Source organism: Schistocerca americana, chromosome 6 (genome assembly GCF_021461395.2).
Source record: "Schistocerca americana isolate TAMUIC-IGC-003095 chromosome 6, iqSchAmer2.1, whole genome shotgun sequence".
Lineage (NCBI taxonomy): Eukaryota > Metazoa > Arthropoda > Insecta > Orthoptera > Acrididae > Schistocerca > Schistocerca americana.
In genome coordinates, this window is record NC_060124.1 from 40514251 (window position 1) to 40541701 (window position 27451).

The 27451-nt window shown below is 43.0% G+C and overlaps 1 protein-coding gene across 1 annotated transcript in view; it reads right to left on the reverse strand.

Moving 5' to 3' along the window:
• Positions 1-27451, reverse strand: part of LOC124619945 — a 74008-nt gene that overhangs the window by 11858 nt on the left and 34699 nt on the right. The window contains exon 4 of the mRNA XM_047146607.1: positions 12729-12934. Coding sequence (XP_047002563.1) covers positions 12729-12934 — 206 coding nt within the window. The remainder of the gene's footprint in view (positions 1-12728; positions 12935-27451) is intronic.

Consider the following 27451-nt stretch of genomic DNA (forward strand, 5'->3'; position numbering starts at 1 on the left):
GTCTAATAGTGTGGAGTTACAGTGACAAAGGACATGAAAGGTGCACGGCACTGTAGACATGGGTGTTCCTTAGAAAATGTGGCCCTGTATGAGGCATCAGTGACTACTGAATACCTTGTCGGGGTCACCAATTGTCGCATATTTAGTAAATTCACTTTATTGCCACATTTAAAACCATCCCATAACTCATACAATGTTTTCTAGACAGAAAATTAAAAAAAAGAATAGTTAAAAAACAGAGAGCAAACATAAATCAAGGAGAGATTATGTCAAAGATATACTGACAAGTAAGTTTGACAACAGGTCATTAAAATGTTTCATGACCAGATATTATCCCAATGGTTACAGCTTATGGTATCCTAAACAACATAAGATTGTATTTGGAAGAGATGTTATTGTTTTGAAGAAGATCAGTTTCTATTTGAAGTTGAATAGTGATGATTGGATCTTTAAGGAGGTTGTCCAAATGAAAAACATAACACAGAACATAACAGAAGATCAAGGACATCAGAATGAAACTGACTTTGAGGAAACTGAACAAACTACTGTAAGTAACTCAGAATCCATGACTTCAGGAGTGAAGGAGGCATAAGCTCTGCAGAAAAGCAATACAATAAACAGGAAATGTAGGTACTTGGATGATTATGTAGTGTTAGTCTTGAATCCTGAAGCATTTGCGGAAAACTTACATCAGAATTTTCAAGATCTGAAGGATCAGCATGAAGAAGAAGAATGGACAAAAACAATAAATAAAGAATTGGACACACTGTAATCTAATGGAACTTGGACTTATAAACCACCTCTCAGCAAGTGAAAGAGCCGTTGACAGTAAGTGGGTGTTCAAAACAAAAAGATATGCATCTGGAAATACTGAAAGCTATAAGGCATGTTTAGTTATTAAAGGTTGCTCTTAGGTCAGATAATAGGACTATGAGGAGACATATGCTTCCATTGCTCAACTCACAACATTGAGAACTTTTCTTAGTGCAGTGAAAGAACATGATTTGTTTGCAGAGCAAATGGATGTACAAGACACATTCCAGCATGTATAACTGACTGGAGAAATGATTCACACAATTAAAGCTTTCGGCCATTAAGGCCTTAGTCAGCAGTAGACAGACAGACAGACAGACACACACACACACACACACACACACACACACACACACACACGTAAATGCATCTTGCACACACATCTGCAGTCTCAGAGAGCTGAAACCACACTGCGAGCAGCAGCACCAGTGCATGACAGGAGTGGCGACTGGGTGGGGGTAAGGAGGAGGCTGTACGTTGTTGCTTGGCTCATGAAATCGCCCCCCCCCCCCCCCCCAATGGCCTTAACATCAAATTACCCATCCCCGGTTGCCACCCCTCCTTCCACAATGACCTCCACCTGTTCAGATTCAGCCAATCTTTAGCCCTCACTAACATAGTCCTGCAAAACCATATCAACCAAGCCCAATTCTCCTTGCAATACCTTCTCTCCATCCGCAAAATTCTCCTGCTATGTAATTCCAAATTCCTGGAACCCATAACTCACATTGAAACACTTGCCCTGCAGGAACTTGAGCAACAGGCACAACGCCACCTCAAAAAGCTCTCCATCCTACTCCCACCTCGGAATACCACTGCCCACCACTTCCACAACAATCTCCAAACCTCCCCCACACCCCCTCATAGCTGACAAACCCTGTCTACACTTACCCCATCCTCCAAAACTCCCTCTCACCACCACACAGAACCCAGAACCTAAACAGACCTGCAACACAGTTATGAACATTTCCTCCAGAAGCCTTAGTCCCACAGAAATATCAGTCCTTTCCAAAGGCCTCACCTTTTGTCCCACTCCCAAATTCAACCATGCAGGACTAGTTAAAGACCTTCTCTCCTCCTCCCGGTCCCTACAGTGGAAACACTTTTTCGCCACCAACCCAACCAATCAGACTAAACCAAAGACCAATATTGAACCTTGACTAACTCAGTTCACTCCTCCATCCAACCGTGATCCACCCCCACTGCCACCAAACCACCCCCTGTTAACTTTCCAGAATTTCTTAACCTCGAACCTTGCCTCAACATCATTCCCCAAATCACTCAACATACAAACTAACCTTAAATCTGCAGAAAGAACCGCAGTCCACCATCTAAAAACAGATCCCGACCTTATAATCCTACCTGCTGACGAAGGCTCCACCACTGTTGTTTTGAACCGCAAGGATTATGTGGCACAAGGACTCCGTCAGCTGTCAGATACTTCCACCTACAAATCATGCCACATTGATCCCATTCCAGTAATCCAACAGGATTTCCAGTCACTACTCAAATCCTTAGGCCCATCCCAGAACCTCTCCCCTGAATCCATGTCTCTACTTACCCCTACATCTCCCCGCACTCCCACCGTCTACATGCTTCCTAAAGTCCATAAACCCAACCACCCAGGACGCCCCATTGTGGCCGGTTACTGTGCCCCCACTGAGAGAATCTCTGCTCTCGTATACCAACACCCAAAACCTATTACCCAGAACCTATCCTCCTAAATAAAAGATACCAACCATTTCCTCGACCAACTCTCCACAGTTCCTGTCCCTTTACCACACGGTGCCCTGCTCATCATTATTGACGCCACCTCGCTTTACACCAACATTCCTAATGCCCATGGCCTTACTGCTATCGAACGCTACCCTCCAGATGCCCTATGGATTCCAAACCAACAACCTCCTTCCTAGTCTCCATGACCAACTATATCCTCACCCACCCAAGGTCGTCGTATCTGCAGTGACGAGCAGTCCCTCTCAAAATATACCGAGGGTCTCACTGAAACCTTCACTGACCATAATTATCCTCCAATCCTTGTACAAAAACAAATCTCCCAAGCCTTATCTTCCCAGTCTCCCACCACCTCCCAAAGTTCCACAGCCCAGCCACAAAGGAGCATTTCCCTCATAACTCAGTATCACCCGGGAGTGGAGCAACTGAATACATTGTCCACCAGGATTTCAATTACCTCTCGTCATGCCCTGAAATGAGAAATGTCCTGCCCACTATCCTTCCCACACCTCCTATGGTGGTATTCCGCCGTCCATCGAACCTACACAATTTACTCCCCAATCCCTTACCTCATGGCTCATACCCCTGCAATCCTCCTACCACCACCTACTCCAGTCTGGTCACTAACATCACCTATCCCATCAAAGTCAGGGCTACCTGTGAAACCAGTCATGTGATTTACAAGCTAAGCTGCAACGTCTGTGCTGCACTCTATGTAAGCATGACAACCAACAAGCTGTCTGTCCGCATGAACGGGCACTGACAAACTGTGGCCAAGAAACAAGTGGACCACCCTGTAGCTGAACATGCTGCCAAACATGATATCCCTCATCGTAATGACTGCTTCACAGCCTGTGCCATATGGAGCCTTCCCACCAACACCAGCTTTTCTGAATTGCACAGGTGGGAACTTTCCCTGCAATACATCCTACGTTCCCGTAACCCTCCTGGCCTCAACCTCCGTTAGTCACTGTCCTCACTCATCCAGCCCCCTCCCTGTTCCTATTCCAGGACTACACACTACACACCCAGTCTTTTAATTTCTTTTATTTCTCTCCTTTCCGTTACCTACCCCCTCCCCCCCCTCCGCACCTTCTCTCCTGCCCTCCGTCTAAACTGCAACACTCGACTGTCCGCCACTCCCACCATACTATCCCTCTCCCTCCCCACCACAGCCTCCTCCTTACCCCCACCCAGTCACCACTCCCATCATGCACTGGTGCTGCTGTTTGCAGTGTGGTTTCAGCTCTCTGATGCTGCAGATGTGTGTGCAAGTTGCATTTACACGTGTGTGTGTGTGTGTGTGTGTGTGTGTGTGTGTGTGTGTGTGTCTACTGCTGACAAAGGCCTTAATGGCCAAAAGCTTTAATTGTGTGCATCTTTTTGTTGTGCCTATCGCGATTCAGCATCTCCGCTATATGGTGAGTATCAACTTTCCTTCTCTGGCATCGTTACATTCCATCCTGGATTTTCCATTGTTTGACTGGAGAAATGGAAGTTCCTCAAGGTGTAGAGATTAAGGAAGGACTGGTATGCAAACTCAATAAAGCTTTACATGAACTGAAGCAGGCACCAAGAACTTGGAACTCTACATTTAACAATTTTATGAAGGAAATTGAGTTTCGACGATCCACAGTTGACAGTGCCTCTACGCTGAGAGCACTGATGATTATAATACTTATTTGCTCCCATATGTGGCTGATATTCTAATTGCTGGAAAACATAAAAGCAAAATCACTGATATAAAGAAGGAGAAAAGATACAACTTTGAAGACTGTAAACCCCATAAAACACCAATGGAAGCCAAACCCATTGAAGATGTTTGTGACGACACAGTGGGAAATAAATCATGCAGAGAATTAACAGATAGACTGTCATGGCAGCTACAAGACCATATGTTAAGTACATCTGTTAACTATTTTAATAATCACCAAAATAAACCAACAGAATACTGCTGGAAAGGTTTGAAACAGATTCTTTGGTATATTAAAGGAAAATTCGTGTTGGTCTGGGTTACAAAAAGGGAAATTGAAATGCTCTTCTCTCCTGTGCTGATCCTGACTGAGGAAGTGAAGAAGACATATCTACAACAGGGTACATACTGCAGATTTTTGGAAATACTGTTTGTTGGGCCTTAGGGAGACAGACATTTGTTTCACTATCTTCGACAGAAGCAGAATATAATGCTTTGGCAACAGATACAACAGACACCCTATAGTTGAAGAATCTTCTTGAAGAATTTAAAATATCAACAAACACTCCAACAGTTTATGAAGGTAATCAGTCATGTATGTATCTATTACGGAAGTGGGAATACAGTCAGCTGAAGCATGTGGATATTAAATACAGTTTCATACATCAGTTGTATAACAACGGACATCTGAATGTTCCATAAATTAGCTCAGAGGAAAAAGTGGGATATAATTTCACAAAAGCAATTAGAAGTGCACAGTTTACCAAACTGTGTCCAAAACGGCAGTAGTGAAATTTGCAGATGCAAGGTGTGTCACATAAATCTGGTATGCCTCACACCCGAGATTCTAGTACCAATGACCTAACCTAAAACTGAATAGATAACTGTAACATAAAGAGCATGTGTTTACCTCCACTCAACTTTCAAATAAAATTCAGTGTAGCCAGTTTTCGAGACAGTGTTGCCCCTTCACAAGCAATTCTATTAGAGATGATAAACCAGCATGTCAAGCGTAACAGTTTTACAAGACACACCCTGCACTTAATGAAATTTTTAAATTAAGGGAGTGGGGTGTGTTGAAGTAATGACAGTTTAATAATTATACTTTTACTTTTTTTCTCTTTGTTTTTTATATGTACTTCTCTCTCTCTTTGTTTTTTTTTTTAATATGTACTTTTCCCTGTTTTCTTTGTCCCCTTTTTCTGACTGTATCTTGTCTTCACGGTAGTACTGTAGTTGTAATTGTGCGAAGTAATAAAATGATATTGCTTATCTAAATACCTGGTAATTTCTAGCATTAACAACAATCACTGTAGTTCATATCTTGTTAATAGAGAAGTTTACTTTTTCTCAAAAGCACATGTATTTTAATCTTCTGATGACTTTGCCTAGAATTTTACAGTACAGTTTGTGATGTGATGATTTAACCTGCAATCATTAGTTTCACATGATCGTAAGCACAGTCTTCTCTTAGGTTCGAGGGTCAAATTTAATTTTATTTTACAAATTAGATAACTTTTTCATTTATCATAAGTGTGCAGTGCATCTTATACCAGTTTGCAGTCCACAAATAATTTTTTAATTCAGAGATCGATTTTTTTGTTTATTTTTGACATAACTTTATGAAATGTCAGTATCCAAGTGCCTCAGTCTCAAAGCATTAACTAAATGATTTAAATTATAAATTTGCAGTGCAGATAGGCATATGAAACTGTTATCTATACTGCTGTTCCCAAGAACTATGGTTCAATTTGCATGACAAGAGTTGGATTACATTATATTATGAAATGACTGATGACTCAAGTACAGGGCGTTTCAAAAAGAAAGAGCAGATTTCAAACATTTATTTCTCAAAAACTACAAATGATAGAAACACAATTCCAACGGTCCTTCACTCAATATGAGTACCAAATGTTACACAACAAATATCAAAACTGTACCTCAATATGAGCACCATTTGTTACACGACAAATATCAAACCGGTATCTCATTTCTTGCCACACACGACGCAACTGGTCTTTAGTTACCGAATTCACGGCCGCAACAATTCGATGTCGTACCTCTTGAAGAGTAGCGGGCATAGGTGGGACATAAACACAGTCCTTTATGTACCCCCACAAATAAAAATCGCAGGGAGTAAGGTCTGGTGACCTGGGAGGCCACAGACGATGACATTGATCTTGTGCTCCTGCTCTTCCAATCCACCGTCCTGGAATGGTGTTATTTAGGTACCGTCGTACAGGTTCAGAGAAGTGTGGTGGGGCGCCATCTTGCATGAAGATGAAGTGATTTGAATCTTCCTGAAGTTGAGGAAATAGCCAGTTTTCTAACATGTCCAGGTAAATGGTTCCTGTGATAGTTTTCTCCATGAAAAAGAAAGGTCCATAAACTTTGTTTACCGAAATTGCACAAAAGACGTTAACCTTTGGTGAGTCTCTTTCATGTTGAATAACGTCCCTCGGAGTTTCACTCGCCCAAATTCGTACGTTATGCCGATTAACTTTACCAGAAATGTGAAACGTTGATTCATCTGAAAAAATTAATCGTTCGGCAAAATTGTCCTCTTCCATGTCCTGTAGAATTGCAGTTGAAAATTCGAACCTTTTGTTGTGGTCGTCAGGACGCAATGCTTGCAATAACTGCAGTTTGTACGGCTTCATGTGCAGACGCTTACTCAGAACGCGCCATACCGTTGTTTTAGACATGTTTAGTTCGTGACTTGCCCGTGTCGTGGATTTTCTAGGGCTCCTTTCGTAAGCTGCACGGACACGCTCGACATTTTCATCCGATGTGCGTGGACGACCCGTGCTTTTTCGCTTGCAGATGCAACCATCTTCTACGAATCTGTGATGCCACTCATAAATTTGCTTATGACGAGGCGGCTGTTTGTTGAATTGACGGCGGAATGCACGTTGCACACCAACAATGGACTCTAACTTTGCAAATTGCAGCACACAAAATGATCGTTCCTGTGGTGTCGTCGCCATTTTCCTACAAACAAACGCCAGCGCCACTGCGGATTTGCATGGAACTTCTGCTCGGACCATTGAAAAACTTTGAACCTTTCTCTGACAAGAAACGTTTGAATTGTGTTTCTATCATTTGTAGTTTTTGAGAAATAAATGTTTGAAATCTGCTCTTTCTTTTTGAAACGCCCTGTATACTCTTTAACAATTATTTTCTAGAAAGTTTCTTTTAAAATTTCCATGCAATATTAGAAACGAAATTGCTGAAAGTGACCTTGGAATTAGTGTTTAAGCCCTTGTAATGTTTCATGATTAAGCAAAGAATGGCGAAAAGAAGATAGCACACACAAATATAAATGATATCACTTTGAAATAGCCATAGGGCATAAGTGGCAGAGTATGCTGAATGGTTGAAGAAGTAGGGCCACAACATTTGCGGATATTCTCTAAAACTAACACTGGATGGTAATTAACAAGGAGCAACATCCCCTACTTTATCCATTCCCCATCACTGAGTGCCATATTCATGATAAGGTCTAACAACAAGAACGTGTGTGGAATTCTTCCTTTATACAGGAACTTACAGCATACATCTAGAATATTACAGCTGTAGTAATGAATTTCAGCGATAAGTATATACTTAATTTGATAAAAGTATTGACTTCTTCTAACTCATATGCAACACTTTCGCAACATCAACATGTTTCTGCCCAGTGAAACACCCCAATAATTTTTAAAAAGATGGATACAGTTTCCACATGATATAGGCTATGAAGCAGTCATTGAAATGAAGGATGTCATGTTGCACAGCATGCTCAGCAACAGGGTAGTTCACTTGTTTCTTGGCTACAGTTTGTCAGTGGCCATTCACACAGACAGACAGCTTGTTGGTTGTCACGCCCACATAGACTCCAGCACAGTAGTTGCAGCTTAGCTTGTATATTACATGATTGGTTTCACAGGCAGCCCTGCCTATGATGGTATAGGTGGTATTTGTGACCGGACTGGAGTAGGCAGTGGTAGGATGATGTACTGGACAGGTCTTGCATCTAGGTCTGTTATAGAGATATGAGCCACGAGGTAAGAGGTTGTGAGCAGGGATTGTGTAGGTGCGGACAAGTATATTGTGTAGATTCAGTGGATGGTGGAATACCACCGTGGAAGGGGTGGAAAGGATAGTGGACAAGACATTTCTCATTTCAGGGCACGATAAGAGGTAGTCGAAGCCCTGGCAGAGAATGTAATTCAGTTGCTCCAGTTCTGGATGGTATCGAGTTACGAGGGGAATGCTCCTCTGTGTCTGGATAGTAGAACTTTGGGAGATTACGGTAGACTGGAAAGATAAGGCACAGGAGACTTGTTTTTGTACAAGGTTGGAGGATAATTACAGTCTGTGAAGGCCTCAGTGAGATCCTTGGCATATTTCAAGAGGTACCGCTAGTCATTGCAGATGTAACAACCATGGGTAGTTAGGTTGTGTGGAAGGGAGTTCTTGGTATGAAAAGAGGTGGCAGCTGCCAAAGTGGAGGTATTGCTGGTGGTTAGTAGGTTTGGTTCGATATGCACAGAGGTACTGATGTAGCCATCTTTGAGGTGGAGGTCAACATCTAGGAAGGTGTGGTTTGTTGGACTGAGTAGGACCAAGTGAAGCAAATGGGGGAGAAGCTGCTGAGATTCTGGAGGAATGTGGATAGTGTGTCCTCACCCTCGATCCAGGTCGCAAAGATGTCATCAATGAATCTGAACCAGGTGAGGGGTTTAGGATTCTGGGTGTTTAAGGATTCCTCTACATGGTCAACAAACAGGTTGGCATAGAATGATGCCATGCTGGTACCCATAGCCATACCCCAGATTTGTTTGTAGATAATGCCTTCAACGGAGAAGTAATTGTGGATGAGGACAACTGGTTATGGCGACTAGAAATAGGGTTGTTGGTTTGGAATCTGTCAGGCATTTGGAAAGGTAGTGTTCAACAGCAGTAAGGGCACATTAGTGTAAAGGGAGGTGGCATCAACAGTGATGAGCAGGGCATTGTATGGAAAGGGACAGGAACTCTGGAGAGTTAGTGGATGAAATGGTTGGTATCTTTTATACAGGAGGGTAGGTTCCGGGTAATAGGCTGAAGGTGTTGGTCTACGAGAGCAGAGGTTCTCTCAGTGGGGACACAGTAGCCGGCCACATTGGGGCATCCTGGATGGTTGGGTTTATGGACTTTAGGAATCATGTAGAAGGTAAGAGTGCCGGGGGTTGGTAGGGGTGAGGAGAGAGATGGGCTCCAGGAAGAGGTTCTGGGATGGGCCTAAGGATTTGAGGAGAGACTGGAGGTCCTGCTGGATTTCTGCAATAGAGTCACTGTGGCAAGGCTTGTAAGTGGATGTATCTGGCACCTGGCGGAGTCCTCCTGCCAGGTAATCCTTGTGATTCAAAACAACAGTGGTGGAGCCTTTGTCCATAGGTAGGATCATAAGGTCAGGATCAGTCTTTAGATGGTGGACTGCAGTTCTTTCTGCAGATGTAAGGTCAGCTTGCATGTTGAGGGATTTGGGGAATGATGGTGAGGCAAGGTTCAAGGTTAAGAAATTCTGGAAAGTTAACAGGGGACAATTTGGAGGCAGTGGGGGTGGATCACAGTTGGATGCAGGAGTGAAGTGAGTCAGGCAGTGTTCAACATTGGTGTCTGGTTGAGTCTGATTGGTATGGTTGGTGGTGAAAAAGTGTTTCCACTGCAGGGGCCAGGAGAAGGAGAGAAGGTCTTTAACAAGTCCTGCATGACTGCATTTGGGAGTGGGGCAAATAGTGAGACCTTTGAAAAGGACTGAGATTTCTGTGGGGCTAAGGCTTCTGGAGGAAAAGTTCATGACTGGGTTTATGGAGTTCTGTATGGATTCTTTGTGGTGGTAGGAGTGAGTTTTGGAGGGTGGGGTAAGAGTAGGTGGTCTGTGAGACAGGGTTTGTCAGCTATGAGGGGACTAGAGGGAGGTTTGGAGGTTGTTGTAGAAGTGGTGGACAGTGCTACCCTGAGGCGGAAGTAGGAAATGAGCAGGATGGAGACCTTTTGAGATGGCATTGTGCATGTTGCTCTAGTCCCTGGAGGGTAAGAGTTTCAATGTGTGTTATGGGTTCCAGGAATTTAGGATTTCACAGCAGGAGAATTTTACAGATGGAGAGAAGGTATTGCAAGGATGTTTGGTCTTGGTTGATACAGTTTTACACTGGGGGGGGGGGGGGGGATTGGTGGAATCTGAACAGATGGAGGTCATTGTGGAAGGATGGGTGGCAGCCGGAGTTGGGTAATTTGATGGTAAGGCCATATGAGGGGAATCCATGAGCCAAGCAAAATGCAGGAACAGTTTGGTGGTAGAAAAAATGTGAAACATTACATAAATAATGTTGAATTACATCCAAAAATATTCCCAAAAAAACACCCAAATACATAGGAAAAATCACGAGAAAGAAGAAACAGATAAAAAAGGGGGGAACAAGATGAAATCTGAGGGAACCGATGGTAGCGAAAGACGAACACTCCCTAAAACTGGTGTGAAGTCATAATGAGATCAAAGATAAAATATAAATAATAAAAAAACTTTTCACTGTGGGCAGCAGGTTTGAGGGTGGATAAGTGTGAAGAAGACAGACAGCAGATGTGACTAGATCAGGTGAAATTAGTGGACACGAACAATCAGCGTTGTCTTGGGTTGGGGTGGTTTGGGTTGTTTGGGGGAAGAGACCAAACAGCGGGGTCATCAGTCTCATCAGATTAGGAAAGGATGGGGAAGGAAGTCAGTCGTGCCCTTTCAAAGGAACCATCCTGGCATTTGCTGGAGCAATTTAGGGAAATCACGGAAAACCTAAATCAGGATGGCCAGACGCGGGATTGAACCGTCGTCCTCCTGAATGCGAGTCCAGTGTGCTAACCACTGCGCCACCTCTTGTAGCTGTCTATTGTGCACAGCTGAGATGGTTGATAGTGTGGCTCGTGGGTAGAACGTGCAGCGCGGTTTGTACGGTGACAAGAGAAACACAGGAAAGAAGAGAGAGGAGGACAGACACTGAGTATAGTAATGCATTAGAAAATGGTAACAAAGGAAAAGAGCACTGGGGTAGGACGACAAAAAGCCATCAGACAAAAATCAAACAATGGAAAGTCCAGGATGGAATGTAACAGTATTATGAAAACGAAAAACGCAGAATGCACACATGCGCGTGCGCGTAAATGCAATTCACATGCGCATGACTGCAGTTCTGGCAACTGAAGCCACACTGCAAGCAACAGCAATGTTGCGTGATGGGAGTGGCAAACTTTCCCAACTCCCAACGGATTCCAAACCAACAACCTCCCCCCTAGTCACCATGACCAACTATATCCCCACCCGCAATAACTTCTCCTTTGAAGGCATTACCTACAAACAAATCCAGGGTACAGCTATGGGCATCCGCAAAGCACCAGTCTATGCCAACCTATTCATTGGCCATCTAGAGAAATCCTTCCTAACATCCAGAATCCTAAACCCCTCACCTGATTCAGATTCACTGACGACATCTTTGCAACCTGGATCGAGGGTGAGAATACCTTATCCACATTCCTCCAGAACCTCAAAAGCTTCTCCCCCATTTGCTTCACCTGATCCTACTCAATCCAACAAACCACCTTCCTAGATGTTGATCTCCATCTCAAAGATGGCTACATAAATACCTCTGTCCATATCAAACCTACTAACCATCAGCAATACCTCCACTTCGACAGATGCCACCAGTTCCATACCAAGAAGTCCCTTCCATATGGTCCAGTCTCCTGTGGTTGTCGCATCTGCAGTGACGAACAGTCCCTCTCAAAATATAGTGAGGGCCTCACTGAGACCTTCACAGACCGTAATTATCGTCCAATCTTGTACAAAAGCAAATCTCCCGTGCTTTATTTTCCAGTCTCCCACAACCTCGCAAAGTCTCACCGTCCAGCCGAAAGAGGTAGCTTTTGTGAACTGCGCAGGTGGGAACTCTCCCTGCAATATATCCTACATTCCCATAAGCTTCAGTCATTTTTTTCACCCATCCAGACCCTAGCCTGTTCCTATTCCAGCGCTACAGAGCCCTCATTCTACCAATGCTCCCAGTCTTTTTACTCTTCTCCTTTTCCACTACAGCCCCCCCCCCCCCCCCACCTCTCCCCTTTCCTCCATCTAGCCTCCCAACTGCACCTAGCTGCCCTACCCTCTCTCCAACTTGTTCTTGTGCACTTCCCAGCAACACTTCACTATCCGCCACCCGTACCCTGCTATACCTCCCCCTGCCTGCTCCACCTCCTACTTACCTCCATCCAGTTGCTACTCCCATCATACATGTTGCTAGCAGGGTGGCTTCAGCTAAAAGAGGCTGCAGTTGTGTGTGTGTGTGTGTGTGTGTGTGTGTGTGTGTGTGTGTGTTTTGTCAGATATAGTTTCCAGTCAGTTATGTAATAACACTTTCTTTATGGTATGCTCAGTAATATAATATGCTCTCTACCAAGGTAACATAAATATATTTACCACACGTTCTGGTATCAGGAGACTGCAAATGCCTTCTGCATCTGATGATGGTACGACTCAACTCAGTCCAAACAGCAGTCACGAGGAACTGTACTGCTCTGTACTTAGCATGACGCTTTTCCGCCAAGCACTGCTGATACTGCCACATGCGTATAGATGACTTCCGGCGTACAAGCAGCTGCCGTAATCTACTCGCCAAACCATTCCTGTGAAAGGTTTGAATGGAATCTTACAGTACCAATTGCCACATATTTGCAAAGGCAATAAATTTCAGTTTCAGTATTGCGTAGAAGAGAGTACATTCCCACGGCAGAGTTCCTCCCACTGAACTCGCCATCAGAATGTGAGAAAAATGGATGTGCGTAAGGCTGTGCATTAATACAAGGTAAGGTAAGTCAAGTGCACAATTAGTTCATAGTTTCAATGAAATATGTCATACAGAGCTGCCACTGCGTGATCATGTAGTGAACTATATCTACATATATATCTACATGTACATCTACACCGAATTACATACTCCACAAGCCACAGTTTGGTGCATGGTCAATGGTACCCTGTACTTCCAGAATGAAATTTTCACTCTGCGCTGATACGAAACTTCCTGGCAGATTAAAACTGTGTGCCAGACCAAGACTCGAACTGGGGACCTTTGCCTTTCAAGGGCAAGTGCTCTACCAACTGAGCTAACCAAGCATGAGTCACGCCCCATCCTCACAGCTTTCCTTCTGCTAGTACCTTGTCTCCTACCTTCCAAACTTCACAGAAGCTCTCCTGTGATGCTGCAGAACTAGCACTCCTGGGAGAAGGATATTGCAGAGACATGGCTACCCTGTACTACTACTAAGTAGTAGTGGCAGATACAGAAATACCTTAAGGAGGGGGGCAAAGATATCTTGAGCTACCTTTACTTTTACCATAATAAAAAATAATCAAGTCACATGCAAAGTTTAAGAAAGTTTAAATAAAACTGATTATTCACATATAAAAGACAAAGCCATCTTAAGATATAAAAAAGGTCTGCTTCTGAATGTAAACTAGCTTCCTATTTGGCAAATAGTCTGTATTTACAACACTACGTATCAAAGACAAAGCCATCTTAAGATATAAAAAAGTTCTGCTTCTGAATGTAAACTAGCTTCCTATTTGGCAAATAGTCTGTATTTACAACACTACGTATCAAAGGTTCTCTGTACAAGAAAACAGTAGAATATTCATGATTTTTCTCAAACAAATTCCAGAAAGAACAACATATTGAGATTATTAGAATGCCCATGACTTTTCTCGTAGGTATGTGTTAGCTATCTGCATGCCAGACAAAAATGTATAAAATACGATGATGCAGACGTGCATGCTACATAGGAAAGTACAACTACTCAATAACTCAATTCAGTCAAGTCAACTGACAAAAGAAATGAACAAATAGCATGCAGGCTGACTGGTGGAGGTGGCGCAAGTGGCAACGCAGGCGGCCCCGCAAAGGGGGGCATGCACCCCATGCGTCCCCCCCCCCCCCATATGTATTCGCCACTGCTAAGCAGTAAGTGTTTCATTCTGTCTTAGCTGCACTGATAACTTCACTGTTGAGCACCCACAAGCTGCTGCTACTCCTGTCTTAGTAAGAGTATGCTGGTGTCAGGCACAGCACTTCCAGAAGCATTGCTACACATACATTCCACTACAATAGGGCAGTCAAGTTCAAGGGTGTTTCTCTATCATCATATGGGGTTGTTTTAAGTTGTTTTTTTTTCAGTTTTGAGAAGGTAAGTAAGAAGTGCTGATACTGTAGCTTAACGAATGAATTAGATTTCTTGGTGTTGAAGTCTTAGGCCTTGCTGTGCACTTGCACCACAAAATTCAATAGTGGGGCAAGTGCACTCCCATTTTTGGGGACAATGCACACTACTGTGGACTTGCTCCACTACTGAATTTTTATGGGGAAAGTGCACAGCAAGGCAAAAATGGTGAACAAGAAAACGAATGAGCAGCTAACAAACAGAATTCTCAGATAAATGAATACTGTCTTTTGTACTACTTTCAATGTTTTGACTTAAAGATACTTTCTGGCAGGACTATTCTATGGTGAGAAACTATGTAACAAAAACAGAGAAAGGAAAGCAGAATGCAGCAAGGGATCTAGAAGCTGGTGCGAAGGATGTGATATCTGCCCAAATGAATACATATCACACTTCTAAGATCAATATATCATATTTTACATTAACAGATCATTTCAAATGTATAAGAGGAGCGAAATCACCCTCTCAGGTACACACAACCAAGTTTTCAACAACTTTGAAAATAGCATGACACCAGGAATAACTGAGATGGAAAAGTATGGTTTTGGACTGTCAAGACAGCAGCCTCTGTCATTGGTAGGCAAATCTGTTAAAACTAATAAACTGAAAACACCATTCACAAATGAGAAACCAAGCTGTGATTGGCTTATGTGTTCATGAAACACAATAATTTATATATAGATGCAAAATTTAAAAGAACGAAAAATCCCAAAGATTGGTAAAGTTTTGCAAGAGTTCAAAATACAGCACATACTTCAATCTGAGATGCTTTTAATAATTTCCACAATGAAACTCTGTCTCGGAATCTGGCAGAGAACCCAGAGAGATTCTGGTCATACATAAGGCACATCAATGGCAAGACACAATCAATACCTTCACAGCGCGATAACAACGGTGAAGTCACTGATGACAGTGCTGCTAAAGCAGAGTTATTAAACATGATTTTCCGAATCTCCTTCAACAAACAAGACAAAATAAATATCCCTGAAGTTCAATCAAGAACAACTGCCAAGATGAGAAACATAGAAGTAGATATCCTCAGTGTAGCATGCAGCTTTCATCACTTGATAAAGGCAAGGCCTCCGGTCCAGACTGTATACCAGTCAGGCTCCTTTCAGAGTATGCTGATACAATAGCTCCATACTTAGCAATTACTTACAACCACTCGTTCACAGAAAGTTCCGTACCCAAAGATTGGAAAATTGCTCAAGTCACACCAATACCCAAAAAGGGAAATAGGAGTAATCCGCTGAATTACAGGCCCATATCAATAGCATCGATTTGCAGTAAGGTTTTGGAACAAATACTCTATTCGAACATTATGAACTGGCTAGAAGAAAACGATTTATTGACACATAGTCACCATGGATTCAGAAAACTTTGTTCTTGTGAAACACAACTAGCTCTTTATACTCATGAAGTAATGAGTGCTATCGACAGGGGATGTCAAATTGATTCCATATTTTTAGATTTCCACAAGGCTTTTGACACCGTTCTTCACAAGCGTCTTCTATCCAAACTCATGCCTATGGAATATTGCCTCACCTGTGCGATTGAATTCATGATTTCCTGTCAGAAAGGTCACAGTTCTTAGTAACAGACGGAAAGTCATCAAGTAAAACAGAATTAATATCCAACGTTCCCCAAGGAAGTGTTACAGGTCTTCTATTGTTCCTGATCTATATTAACGACATAGGAGACAATCTGAGTAGCCTTATTAGATTGTTTGCAGATGATGCTGTCATTTGCTATCTTGTAAAGTCATCAGATGACCAAAACAAATTGCAAAATGATTTAGATAAGATAGCTGTATGGTGCGAAAAGTGGCAATTGACCCTGAATAAAGGAAACTGTGAAGTTATTCACATGAGTACTAAAAGAAATCAGCTAAATTTCAATTACACAATAAGTCACACAAATCTTAAAGCTGTAAATTCAACTAAATACTTAGGGATTACAATTACAAATAACCTGAATTGGAATGATCACATAGATAATGTTGTGGTTAGAGTAAACCAAAGACTGTGATTCACTGGCAGCACACTTAGAAGATGCAACAGGTCTACTAAAGAGACTGCTTACACCACGCTTGTCCACCCTATTCTGGGGTATTGCTGTGTAGTTTGGGATCCACATCAGGTGGGACTGGTGGATGACATCGACAAAGTTCAAAAACGGGCAGCTCGTTTTGTACTGTCACAAAATAAGGGAGATAGTGCCACAGACATGATACACAAAATGGAGTGGCAATCATTAAAACAAAGGCATTTTTCACTGCAACAGGATCTTCTCATGAAATTTCAATCACCAGTTTTCTCCTCTGATTGTGAGAACATTCTCTTGGCACCCACCTACCCAGGGAGAAATGATCATCACGATAAAATAAGATAAATCAGGGCTCACAAAGAAAAATTTAAGTGTTCATTTTTTCCGTTCACCATTCGAGAGTGGAACGGTAGAGAGACAGCTTGAAGGTGGTTCATTGGACACTTTGCCAGGCACTTTATTGTGAATAGCAGAGTAATCACTTAGATGTAGGTGAAAAAATTCCAAAGCATTGAAATTTGCAGAAAAAATTGTGTGGATCCATTCATTATCTATCCACATTTCAACATCCTTGAAGTTACTCTTGGCCTTGAAAATACGCCAATTATGATTTTTAAACTAGATGAGAGAGGATTTGTTAGAAATCCTTCAAAAAGTAAAGTTGTGGATGATAGGATTTACCTTCCTCAAGAACAAGACATTCTCCAGGATGGGATACTATTTCTGTTTTGTATAATGTATCTGCGAACAGAAACTCCCTCCATTAGTAATATTTAAAGGAAAATTCATATGGAATGACTGGCAAGCTTCTGAAGAATCAGCTTTTGATGGGCATAGAAACATGCATCTTTAAAGGGGATAGAAATCACAAGGCATGAAAATATCACGATTTAATTTTGCCTCCTAATCCAGTCCCCCTTCTCCAGCTACTGGACTTGTGTGGGATGAAATACGTAAAAACTGCCAGGGACATAGAGCTCATTAAGTGGTAAAAACATCAAATTGGCCACAAGCTACCCAAGAAAGAATTTATTAATATCTTAAGCTGTGAGTGGGTGAATTTAGACCTATCCATTATCCAGACAGCGTTTCAAAAAGTATGAATTTACCCACTCAAAAAGAATGTGATTTCAGATGACATGTTCAATCCTAAACCCCTTCAATTTTGGAAAGCAGAGCACCCAAAGCCCATTTCACAAGTATCAATCACTTATTGTACAACTGAAAAGTTGAAACAAGGCCGAAAAGTTCAGAAATTACTAAAAAATGAGACTAATAGGACAACTAGTAAGAAGTTGCAGTTTCTCACATAAACCCTAAAAACAGAAATTGATATAAAAGTTCATCAGACTCAAACACCAATGAGTCCAGCTTCGGAGATTCCAATGAGGACTACTGCAATGATCTACTGGAGGAAAGTTTGCCAAAGAGGAGGAAGAGGAAACACTGACACTGGAAGCTGTGAAGAAAGAGTAGAACAAGGGAATGATTTAGCTTTGAAAGCTTCAGGGGAGTTAACTAATATGTTGGCAAAACCCAAATATGATACTATGCGAGGAGAGTGCTCAATTTTGATGCAGGTGACTCCACTTTTATGTTTTGGAGAAAATCTTCAGCGATCAATAGCCAAACCATATTCAAGACCCTTCCTAGACAAGACATCCGCTCAGTAGAAAATATTTTTCCATACTCCAGAGTATAAAGAAGGGAGGACAAGACCTTTAATACTGATTTTTTTTAATTATAATGTGCAGTAATGTGTGTTTCAGTATATTTGGTTGTCATTTATTATTTAGTAAAACTACTGCTAGTCTGTTCATCATCGCAGTGTTTAAAATGACAAAATTTGCTATCACTTGTAATTTTCCCCTGTATTGTAAGCTGTATTATGTGAAAGATGAACATCTTTACCCTTTGTCAATATATTATCCTGATGATGAAAGACTGTTTTCTACAGTACACCATTAAAATATGTTCTTTGACACAATAAATCTTGGTTTTGATGTTACATATTTTCTTGAGGTCCACAAGCATTGTGACACAGCAAGGCACATGAGGCACTCAAAAAATTGTAATCCAACTCTGGAGCTTCAAACAGAAAAATAAATGTCAGAGTATGTACTATTGGGCACTTTTTACAGTATTATTGTCAACTAAAAAAAAGAACTTTCACAGGTTATATTGTAGACTTATGCCACTTTAGTGAGGTAAGGTATATTATCAGCAGCAAATGTGAAGGAAAACCAACTACTGAATATATATTTCAAAAATGGACAGCCTCATTACCACAGTCCAAGAAAATAAATTGATATAGCTGTATAAACAAAGGCTGTATGCCCATTTGAAGTCGAACTTCATGAATTTAACTGTGCAATTAGCCACACCTCACCTTAAGTTTACATTTACTGTAAGAATGGTAACTGCACAAAAAACTGTGGATAATCAACAATATACGGTACTTCAATTGATGAAAGAACACAATACTAAATTGTTAAAGAAAACAGAGAACTCGGTGAATATGTTACTTAGAAATAAAATCAATACGAAGTGTAAAGAAATTAAATGAAAATGCTGCAGAAAATATGCAAAGGAATCAGAATGAAAATAGTCCCATCAAGTAGAGATTCAGTACATAGAAAATTCCAAATAATTTGAAAGCAAAGGTATCAACATTTAGTGTGTAAAGGAGCTCCTCTCAAATTTGAAGAATAGAGCGAAAGTTCAAAAGAATAGTACGAGGGCCAGTACAAGAGGGAGCTAGTAGCTTACGTGACAAAAGAAAAAAGAAGATTTGATTTGGAGGACACAGGGATATAGTGTTAGAGTCTGCGCAGAATACCGTGGCTGGTACATGTGCAGTCTGCAGGGCATGTGCAGGAAGAGTGGTAGCGGTGGGGTTATGGCCAGACACTATAGGGAAAATGCTGAGCGCTGGAGGGGAAGTGCCATTCTAAACTGAAGCTTACACTCGCATTTTTTGTAAATATTTAATAGAGCACCTCTACACCTACACTTCTGTGGCGACCATTCAGAAAGATCTACTATAACCTCTGCTTTAGTTAGTATCTAAAAAGAATCTACTAAAAGTGCGGCAATTTATTTTTGCTTGGCTAGTTAAACATTTGTGGCTTTCAGAGAAGTGTCAAGAGTGGCGAATTTTGAATAAAACATACACATTGCTCTTGTTTACATGTTAAAACAAATTGCATCTTTTGCCAAAATGCAGCAGAGTTGACACAGTAACACCTCAATAATATGTTGTGCTGATGCAATTGAAAGAGAATTCTGAAACCATGGCTTAAGTGGGGAACCGGGAAAAACTATGTTCAATAGCTTATGAAAAAGCACATACTCGGTACAAAATAAACGTGTAATATCTTCACTCATGTTGCTCAAAAACCCATAGAAATTCTCATTTCCCTAGCTATCGATGGCCCCTAAAAGTTTCATGCTTTCACTGAAAAAATCTGAAGTTAATGGCATAACACAGTATATAATGAAGTTTTACATAATAAGCATACGACAAAATACTCTCCCCTTTGTGTACTATCATTTGCCAAAATCCCATTTCGGTACGTCAAACCATTTATAACATATGAGGAATGTTTTGGATATTTCAAAAAATGGCTCTGAGCACTATGCGACTTAACTTCTGAGGTCATCAGTCGCCTAGAACTTAGAACTAATTAAACCTAACTAACCTAAGGACATCACACACATCCACGCCAGAGGCAGGATTCGAACCTGCGACCAGAGCGGTCGCTCGGCTCCAGACTGTAGCGCCTAGAACCGCCCGGCCACTCCGGCCGGCTTGGATATTTCACTCTGGCTTTATCACTGGTGTGGTGTGATCGCAAATGAGCGCGCTACATCAGATCAACTTTCTCCATATTGGTGACTGATACAGACCTCAACTCAAGTCTAATGAAAAATTCAGTATCTTACCTAAATTTCATATGTAGCAACATATCATGTAATATGCAACAAACAAAAAATCATAGCAACCTCTATTTTTCATTGCAAACTTTTTTGAATATTGTGCAGTGTCCTACTTCCATGTAAATATCATAATAACTATGACCATTAAAAAAATGCTGGCCACACCATCATAAGCCTGATACGAGGGTTGGAACTTAAATAGTGGCAACTATTTATTCACAACCGATACAAAAGAGTTACATGTTTGCACATGTTACTGTCCTTCAGAGTAGTCACCAGCAATTTGTAGAACCCGTTGCCATCAATGTGGAAGGTGTAGTATACCGTTAGCAGAGCCTGTTCTGTTGATGGTGTGAATGGAGCGGTCTAGTGCCTTTTGCCATCAATGTGGAAGGTGTAGTATACCGTTAGCAGAGCCTGTTCTGTTGATGGTGTGAATGGAGCGGTCTAGTGCCTGTCGAACCTCTGGAACAGTTCTGAAGCGAGTGCCACAAAGTGGTTCCTTCATCTTCAGAATCAAATCAAAGCCACAAAGACTTAAGTCTGGGCAGTATGGTGGATGGTACAGTACTTCCCAGTTCCATCAAGTAAACAGAGCAGCCACAACCTGTGCTATATGCACCTGCACATTGTCATGCAAAACGATGGATGTGTTGCGCAGAAAATGTCGCTGCTTCTTTCGCAAAGTTGGTCGCAGGTGATGCTCCAAAAATGAACAGTAATACTGTGCACTGATCGTCTGCCTTGAAGGAACGTAGTGTGTTAGGATAACACCATCACAGTCATACACGAGAATCTCCAAAACTTTCACCATACTGGGGCTCTGGCACACTTTCGACTTTCAGGGCGACCCATAATGACACCATTCATCAGATTGGCGTTTCAGTTTTGGCTCATACAATGTGGCCCATGTCTCATCCAGTGTTACGATACGGCATAAGAAAGCCTCTCCTTTGCGCTCATGGCACTCCAAGTGCATTTGAGCATCCATTTCTGCATTTCTGTCAAGCCATGCAAAACCCATCATGATGCAATTTTTCACAAGCTCAGGTGTTCCTTCAGGATGCGAAGCACAGTCGTATGCGCTAATCCAGTTTTGTGGGCAAGCTCACAAATCGTATGGCATCAATCACTGTCCACTAACGCAGCAACAGCATGCACTTCTTCTTCAGAGATGCTAGGACAACCTGCCTGATGCATGTCTGCCAAATTTTGCCGACCTTCGTTGAAGGCTTTTACTCAACGTGCCACAGTTCTGTACGGCAATGGAGGAGGAGGAGGAGGAGGAGGAGGAGGAGACTAGTGTTTAACGTCCTGTCGACAATGACGTCATTAGAGACGGAGCACAAGCTCGGATTAGGGGAGGATGTGGAAGGAAATTGGTCGAGCCCTTTCAAAGGTACCATCCCGGCATTTGGCTGATGTGATCTAGGGAAATCACGGAAAACCTGTATTGGGATGGCCGGACGCAGGATTGAACCATCATCCTCCCGAATGCAAGTCCAGTGTGCTAACCACTGCACCACCTCGCTTAGTGTACAGCAATGCCGATTCCCCGCATGCCTCTTGAAGACCTTGATGACACTGTCGTGCTGTATGACCTCTGGCATATTCAATCTTGATCCAACTCGGTTGTTCCTGTTTCGTAAACATACTGACACCGTTACATTAGACCGCTCACTCACAATGACTGCTTTTCCCTCGATTGTGCGCACACCAGTGACGTGGGACAGATGAGTCCATTTGCTCGGAGATAAGGTAGTTGTGTCAACAACGTGTGCTATCAGTGACAATAGTAGATTCCATTTCATAGTGTCTCCGCAGCAGTGTTGCCACTATTTAAATTCCAACCTATGCATATAAAGTTGTAGGTATCACAAAAATGAATTTTTTTACCAAATAGTTCCTGTAAAAACCAAATAGCTGACCTGCCTAAAGGTGGCAAACAGTGTCAGTCTCTCCTTCCTAACAAATGAATGAATTCGCCCAGCGCTTTGCACGAAAATTAGTCACTGCACATCAGCCACCTCATCCAATGTAGACTCTACAGCCAGAATTTGGCAGAGATTCAGAAGCCCTGCTAGCTAACAAGACAGAAGGGATACATAACATTCCTTTAGAATTTCTCAAATCATTGCGGCAACTGACAAATAAGAGATTATTCAAGTTAGTTTGTATTGTATATGAAACTATAGACATAGCACTGAATTTTCAGAAGAATACCAGTCACATAATTCAAAGACAGCAAGGGCAAATAATTGTGAGACAATTCAAAAATACGAGTTGCTGAAAAAATAATACACAGAAGAAAGAAAGAGAAATTGGGGGTGTGTTGGAGGACAATCAGTCTATCTTAGGAAAAAGTAAATGAACCAAAGAGGCAGTTCTGATGTTATGCTTTGACATAAGACATAATAAATATGAAGAAACTTTCACAGGATTTTTTGACATAGTGAAAGTGCTCAACTACATACAATTTTTTGTCCACTCAATGAAGGAAAACTACAAGTCACAAATTTTTGTACAGTGGTCAGAAGGAGTGTCAATGTACTAAAAATCCTTACTGGTGGGTTGTGATCGTGCAGTTGCGGGGAGCTCCGAATGTTACTTTTTATTGTTTTCTTGAATAATATGAAAACTAATTTCGAACTAATAATGTTTGCATTGTGGAGGATGGAAAAATCATAGATCATTAAAAAATAGTGATTTAAAGGCATCATATAAATGCTTATCGTGAAATCAAGTGGCTTAAGAACAAATACTAAATGTGTGTACCACACCTAAGAGCATCAGAGCTATATCAAGGGATAAATTGTGTTCGAGTTCTTTCTTGGTGAGTGGTGAGAAGGTGTAACAGTGAGCAGAGGTCCATGGTGGTAGAAGCGTGAAGATGTGAGGGACTGTAGTTCCCCAGACTGTGTTTACGCACTTCCCTCCTTCAGAAGTTCATAAACTGAAGAGCGAGCAGACAATACTTCACTCTCTCTGTTGTGACTCGCCGATCATTCAAAGCGCCGCCGCTCAATTACGCACGTCCTCTACGTGCGGCGCTGTCTGCCAGCCGTGCAGCAGCTGCGCCACCTAAGCGGCCAGCCGAGCAGTGGCCGCTAGACTGGGACTCAGTGCTCATTCGAATGCTAACGTGTACACATGTTTTGCTTGTCAACTTACTCTGTGACTTATATGTGTTGTGCTGTTCTGAAATATATGTGTTAAACTTGACGTTATAACAATTGGCGACGAGGTAGTGGATTTTTCCTTTTCACCGTTGACCCACAGGTTTCCATGGCTACTGTCGAGCAACTACTGCAAAATCTCCTTGAACAGCAAACGCTTCTAACAGCGGCGATTCGCAATTTCATCGCGTCGTCAAATGCGGGGCGTTTCTCGTCGTTGGCTATACCTCCTTTTCCTCCTTACGACGAGACGGCGGAAGACTGGTCTGATTATGAAAAACATCTTCGACAGCACTTCTTGGCATTTCATATCACGGACGACCAACCATGTAAGTCTCTGTTCCTTTCCTGGATTTCACCTCAAATGTATCGGTTGTTGTCGCAATTGGCTCCTTTGAAGGATCCTGCGTCTTTGTCCTTTGCTGAAATGTGTTCACTTCTGTCTGTCTATTTTCAAAAGCAAATGCATGTGGTAGCCTCTCGTGTTGCCTTTTATCGTTGTCAAAAACAGCCACATCAATCCTATCGCGCTTGGGCTGCTGAACTTCACGGCCTAAGTCGAAAGTGTCAATTTGTTACTGACGTTCACAAAGAATCCTATGCCAATTCCATGGTACGGGATGCTATTATCCAGTCAGCGCCCGACAAAGAAGTTCCGCAACGTGCCCTTCAAGTTGGCGAATCCGACTCTAGATGAAGTTCTCTCCATTGCGCGGTCTTTTGAAATTTCTCGCGTCGCTGGGGTGCAAATAGAGGCGTGGGGTGATGTCGGGGAAATACAACCTCTGTGCGCTGTTGACGACGCGTCCCCGCCGGCCGACGTGGCCGCAGTGCGCTCCCACGTGCAGCCTCGGCCTAACTGTAAACAACCCGCTAAGAAACTGCAGCAAAACCCCCGGCAACTTCCTTCATGTCCGCGGTGTTTTACGGAACATTCACGCAAGGATTGTCCCCAACATTGGGCTGTGTGTCACAATTGCAAAAAGAAAGGTCATGTGTCTTCTGTTTGCAAATCCGACCACATACATGATGTTCATGAACATGATGCTGATTCTGATTCTTTGTTGTCTGTCAATTGCACTTCTTCCCTTTCAGCGAAGTTATTTCTCTATGTCCAAATCCGTGGTCGAGATGTTCGCATGCAAGTGGATACCGGTTCTGCTGCCACTATAATTAATTCTCAGACGTATCTTCAGTTGGGTTCTCCACTCCTGTCACCTGTCACTCGGCAATTACGGACGTACAATAAACAGAAGATTTCTCTCTTGGGACAGTTTAATGCTGAGGTATCTTACAAATCTGTCGTTCGCACTGTTCCCGTATTTGTGGTCGACCAGAGCAATGCAGAAAATCTTTTTGGTTTCAATGCCTTTCGCGTTTTTGGGTTCTCCATAGATGACTCTGTCAATATTGTCTCTGATGCTATTCCTTATGCTCAACTGGATTCCTTTTCGACGGCATTTTCGTCCCTTTTTTCTCCTGGGTTAGGCCGTGGAAACGACTTTGAAGCTCATATCACGCTCAAACCCACTGCTCGGCCTAAGTTTTTTCGGGCTCGGCCCATTCCTGTGGCCCTTCGTGATCAGGTAAAGCGGGAGTTGGATCGTCTCACTACTTCAGGGGTCTTGCTTCCTGTCACTTCCAGTGAGTGGTCCTCTCCTGTCGTTGTCGTTGCTAAGCCAAATGGTGATATTAGTCTCTGTGGCAATTTCAAAGCCACTGTAAATGCTCAATGCCTCATCGACACTTACCCTACGCCCCGTCCTGAAGAACTGTTCCCTAAACTTGGTGGAGGCCAGTATTTTTCTAAAATTGACCTGCCAGAAGCTTATCATCAACTTCCTCTCGACGCTGCTTCCCGGCAGTTTCTGGTCCTTAACACACCTTTCGGCCTCTATCAATACCAACGCTTGCCATTTGGGGTTGCTAGCGCGCCTGCTCTCTTTCAGCGATTCTTGGAACAATTATTGCTCCCTGTCCCTGGGTGTATCAATTACATGGACGACATTGTTGTCACTGGCTCCACCACTGAAGAACATCTTCAAAATCTCCGCACACTTTTTCATGTCTTACAGACTGCCGGTCTTAAGTGTAATCTTCAGAAATCAAAATTTTTTCAGGCATCTGTCACGTACTTGGGGTTTCAACTCTCTCGGGATGGTATTCGTCTGCTTCAGCAAACTGTCGCTGTGATCGATACCCTTCCTCGCCCTACATCTGTTAAGGAACTGCAGGCCTTCTTGGGGAAAATAGCATACTATCACAAGTTTTTACCGTCTGCAGCTTCAGTGGCTCAGCCGTTGCATTGCCTGTTGCATAAAAACGTGCCTTTTCACTGGTCCACGTCATGCGATGCGGCTTTCCAGAAATTGAAGACTATGCTGAAACAGGCCCCGTGCCTGGCTACTTATCGACATGGCCAACATCTTGTTCTTGCCCCCGACGCCTCTCAATACGGGGTCGGTGCAGTCCTTGCGCACCGTTTTTCTGACAGTTCGGAACAACCCATTGCTTATGCCTCCAAAACGCTCACGGATGCCCAACAAAAGTATTCTCAAATTGAGAAAGAAGCTTTGACCATTATTTATGCTCTTCATAAGTTTGGTGTTTTTCTCAATGTCTCCAAATTTCATCTTGTTACGGATCACAAACCACTTGTTTCCTTGTTTCATCCATCAACGTCACTTCCCGACAAGGCTGCACACCGCCTCCAGCGTTGGGCTCTTTACTTGTCTCGTTTCAATTATGAGATTCATTTCGGGCCAATGGCTCAACATGCAAATGCTGATGCTCTGTCTCGCCTTCCCATGGGTCCTGATCAGGCATTCGATAGGGACGAACTTTTGTGTTTCCACCTGGATGTTGCCGAGCAGCGGGTTGTGGACGGGTTCCCTACCACTGGGGACAGGCTGGCGGCTGCTAGAGGTTCTGACCTACGCTGTATTCAGAAGGGTTGGCCAGATCGCCCGTCCGCTAAGACTTCTGATCCGTTGCGGAACTACTACGCTTTGTGCTACCGCCTCACTGCTAGGGATGGTGTTATCCTCCTTTCCACTGACAATGCTTCGCCGCATGTTGTGGTACCTGCGTCTTTGCGTGCTTCGGTCTTGCGCCTCCTTCACCAAGGGCACTGGAGTGTGTCTCGCACAAAATCTCTGGTGCGCCGTCATGTGTACTGGCCTGGCATCGACTCTGAAATAGCACAAATGGTCGCTGCCTGCGGCCCTTGTGCGTCACAGGCCGCTGCCCCGAAGTCATCTTTGTCACCGTGGCCTTCGCCTGAGAAGCCCTGGGAGCGCATTCATGCTGACTTTGCGGGACCCTTTTTAGGTACTTGTTGGCTCCTCGTAATTGACGCCTACTCTAACTTTCCTTTCATTGTCCGTTGCATGTCGCCTACCACCGCGGCAACCACCAGTGCTCTCGCCCGCATTTTTTCTTTGGAAGGCCTCCCCTCTACTCTTGTTACTGATAATGGTCTGCAATTTGCCTCTTCTGAATTTGTGGATTTTTGTGCTCGTCACGGCGTTATGCATGTCACAGCCCCGCCGTTCCACCCACAATCCAACGGTGAGGCCGAACGACTGGTCCGCACATTTAAGGCTCAGATGCGGAAACTTCTGACTTCTTCTGCTGCTGATGATGCGCTTCTCCAGTTTCTGGCGTCTTACCGTTTCACCCCCATGGGCGACCACAGCCCGACTGAGCTCTTACATAGCCGACAGCCTCGCACGCTACTTCATCTTCTGTGGCCTTCCACCTCACGGCC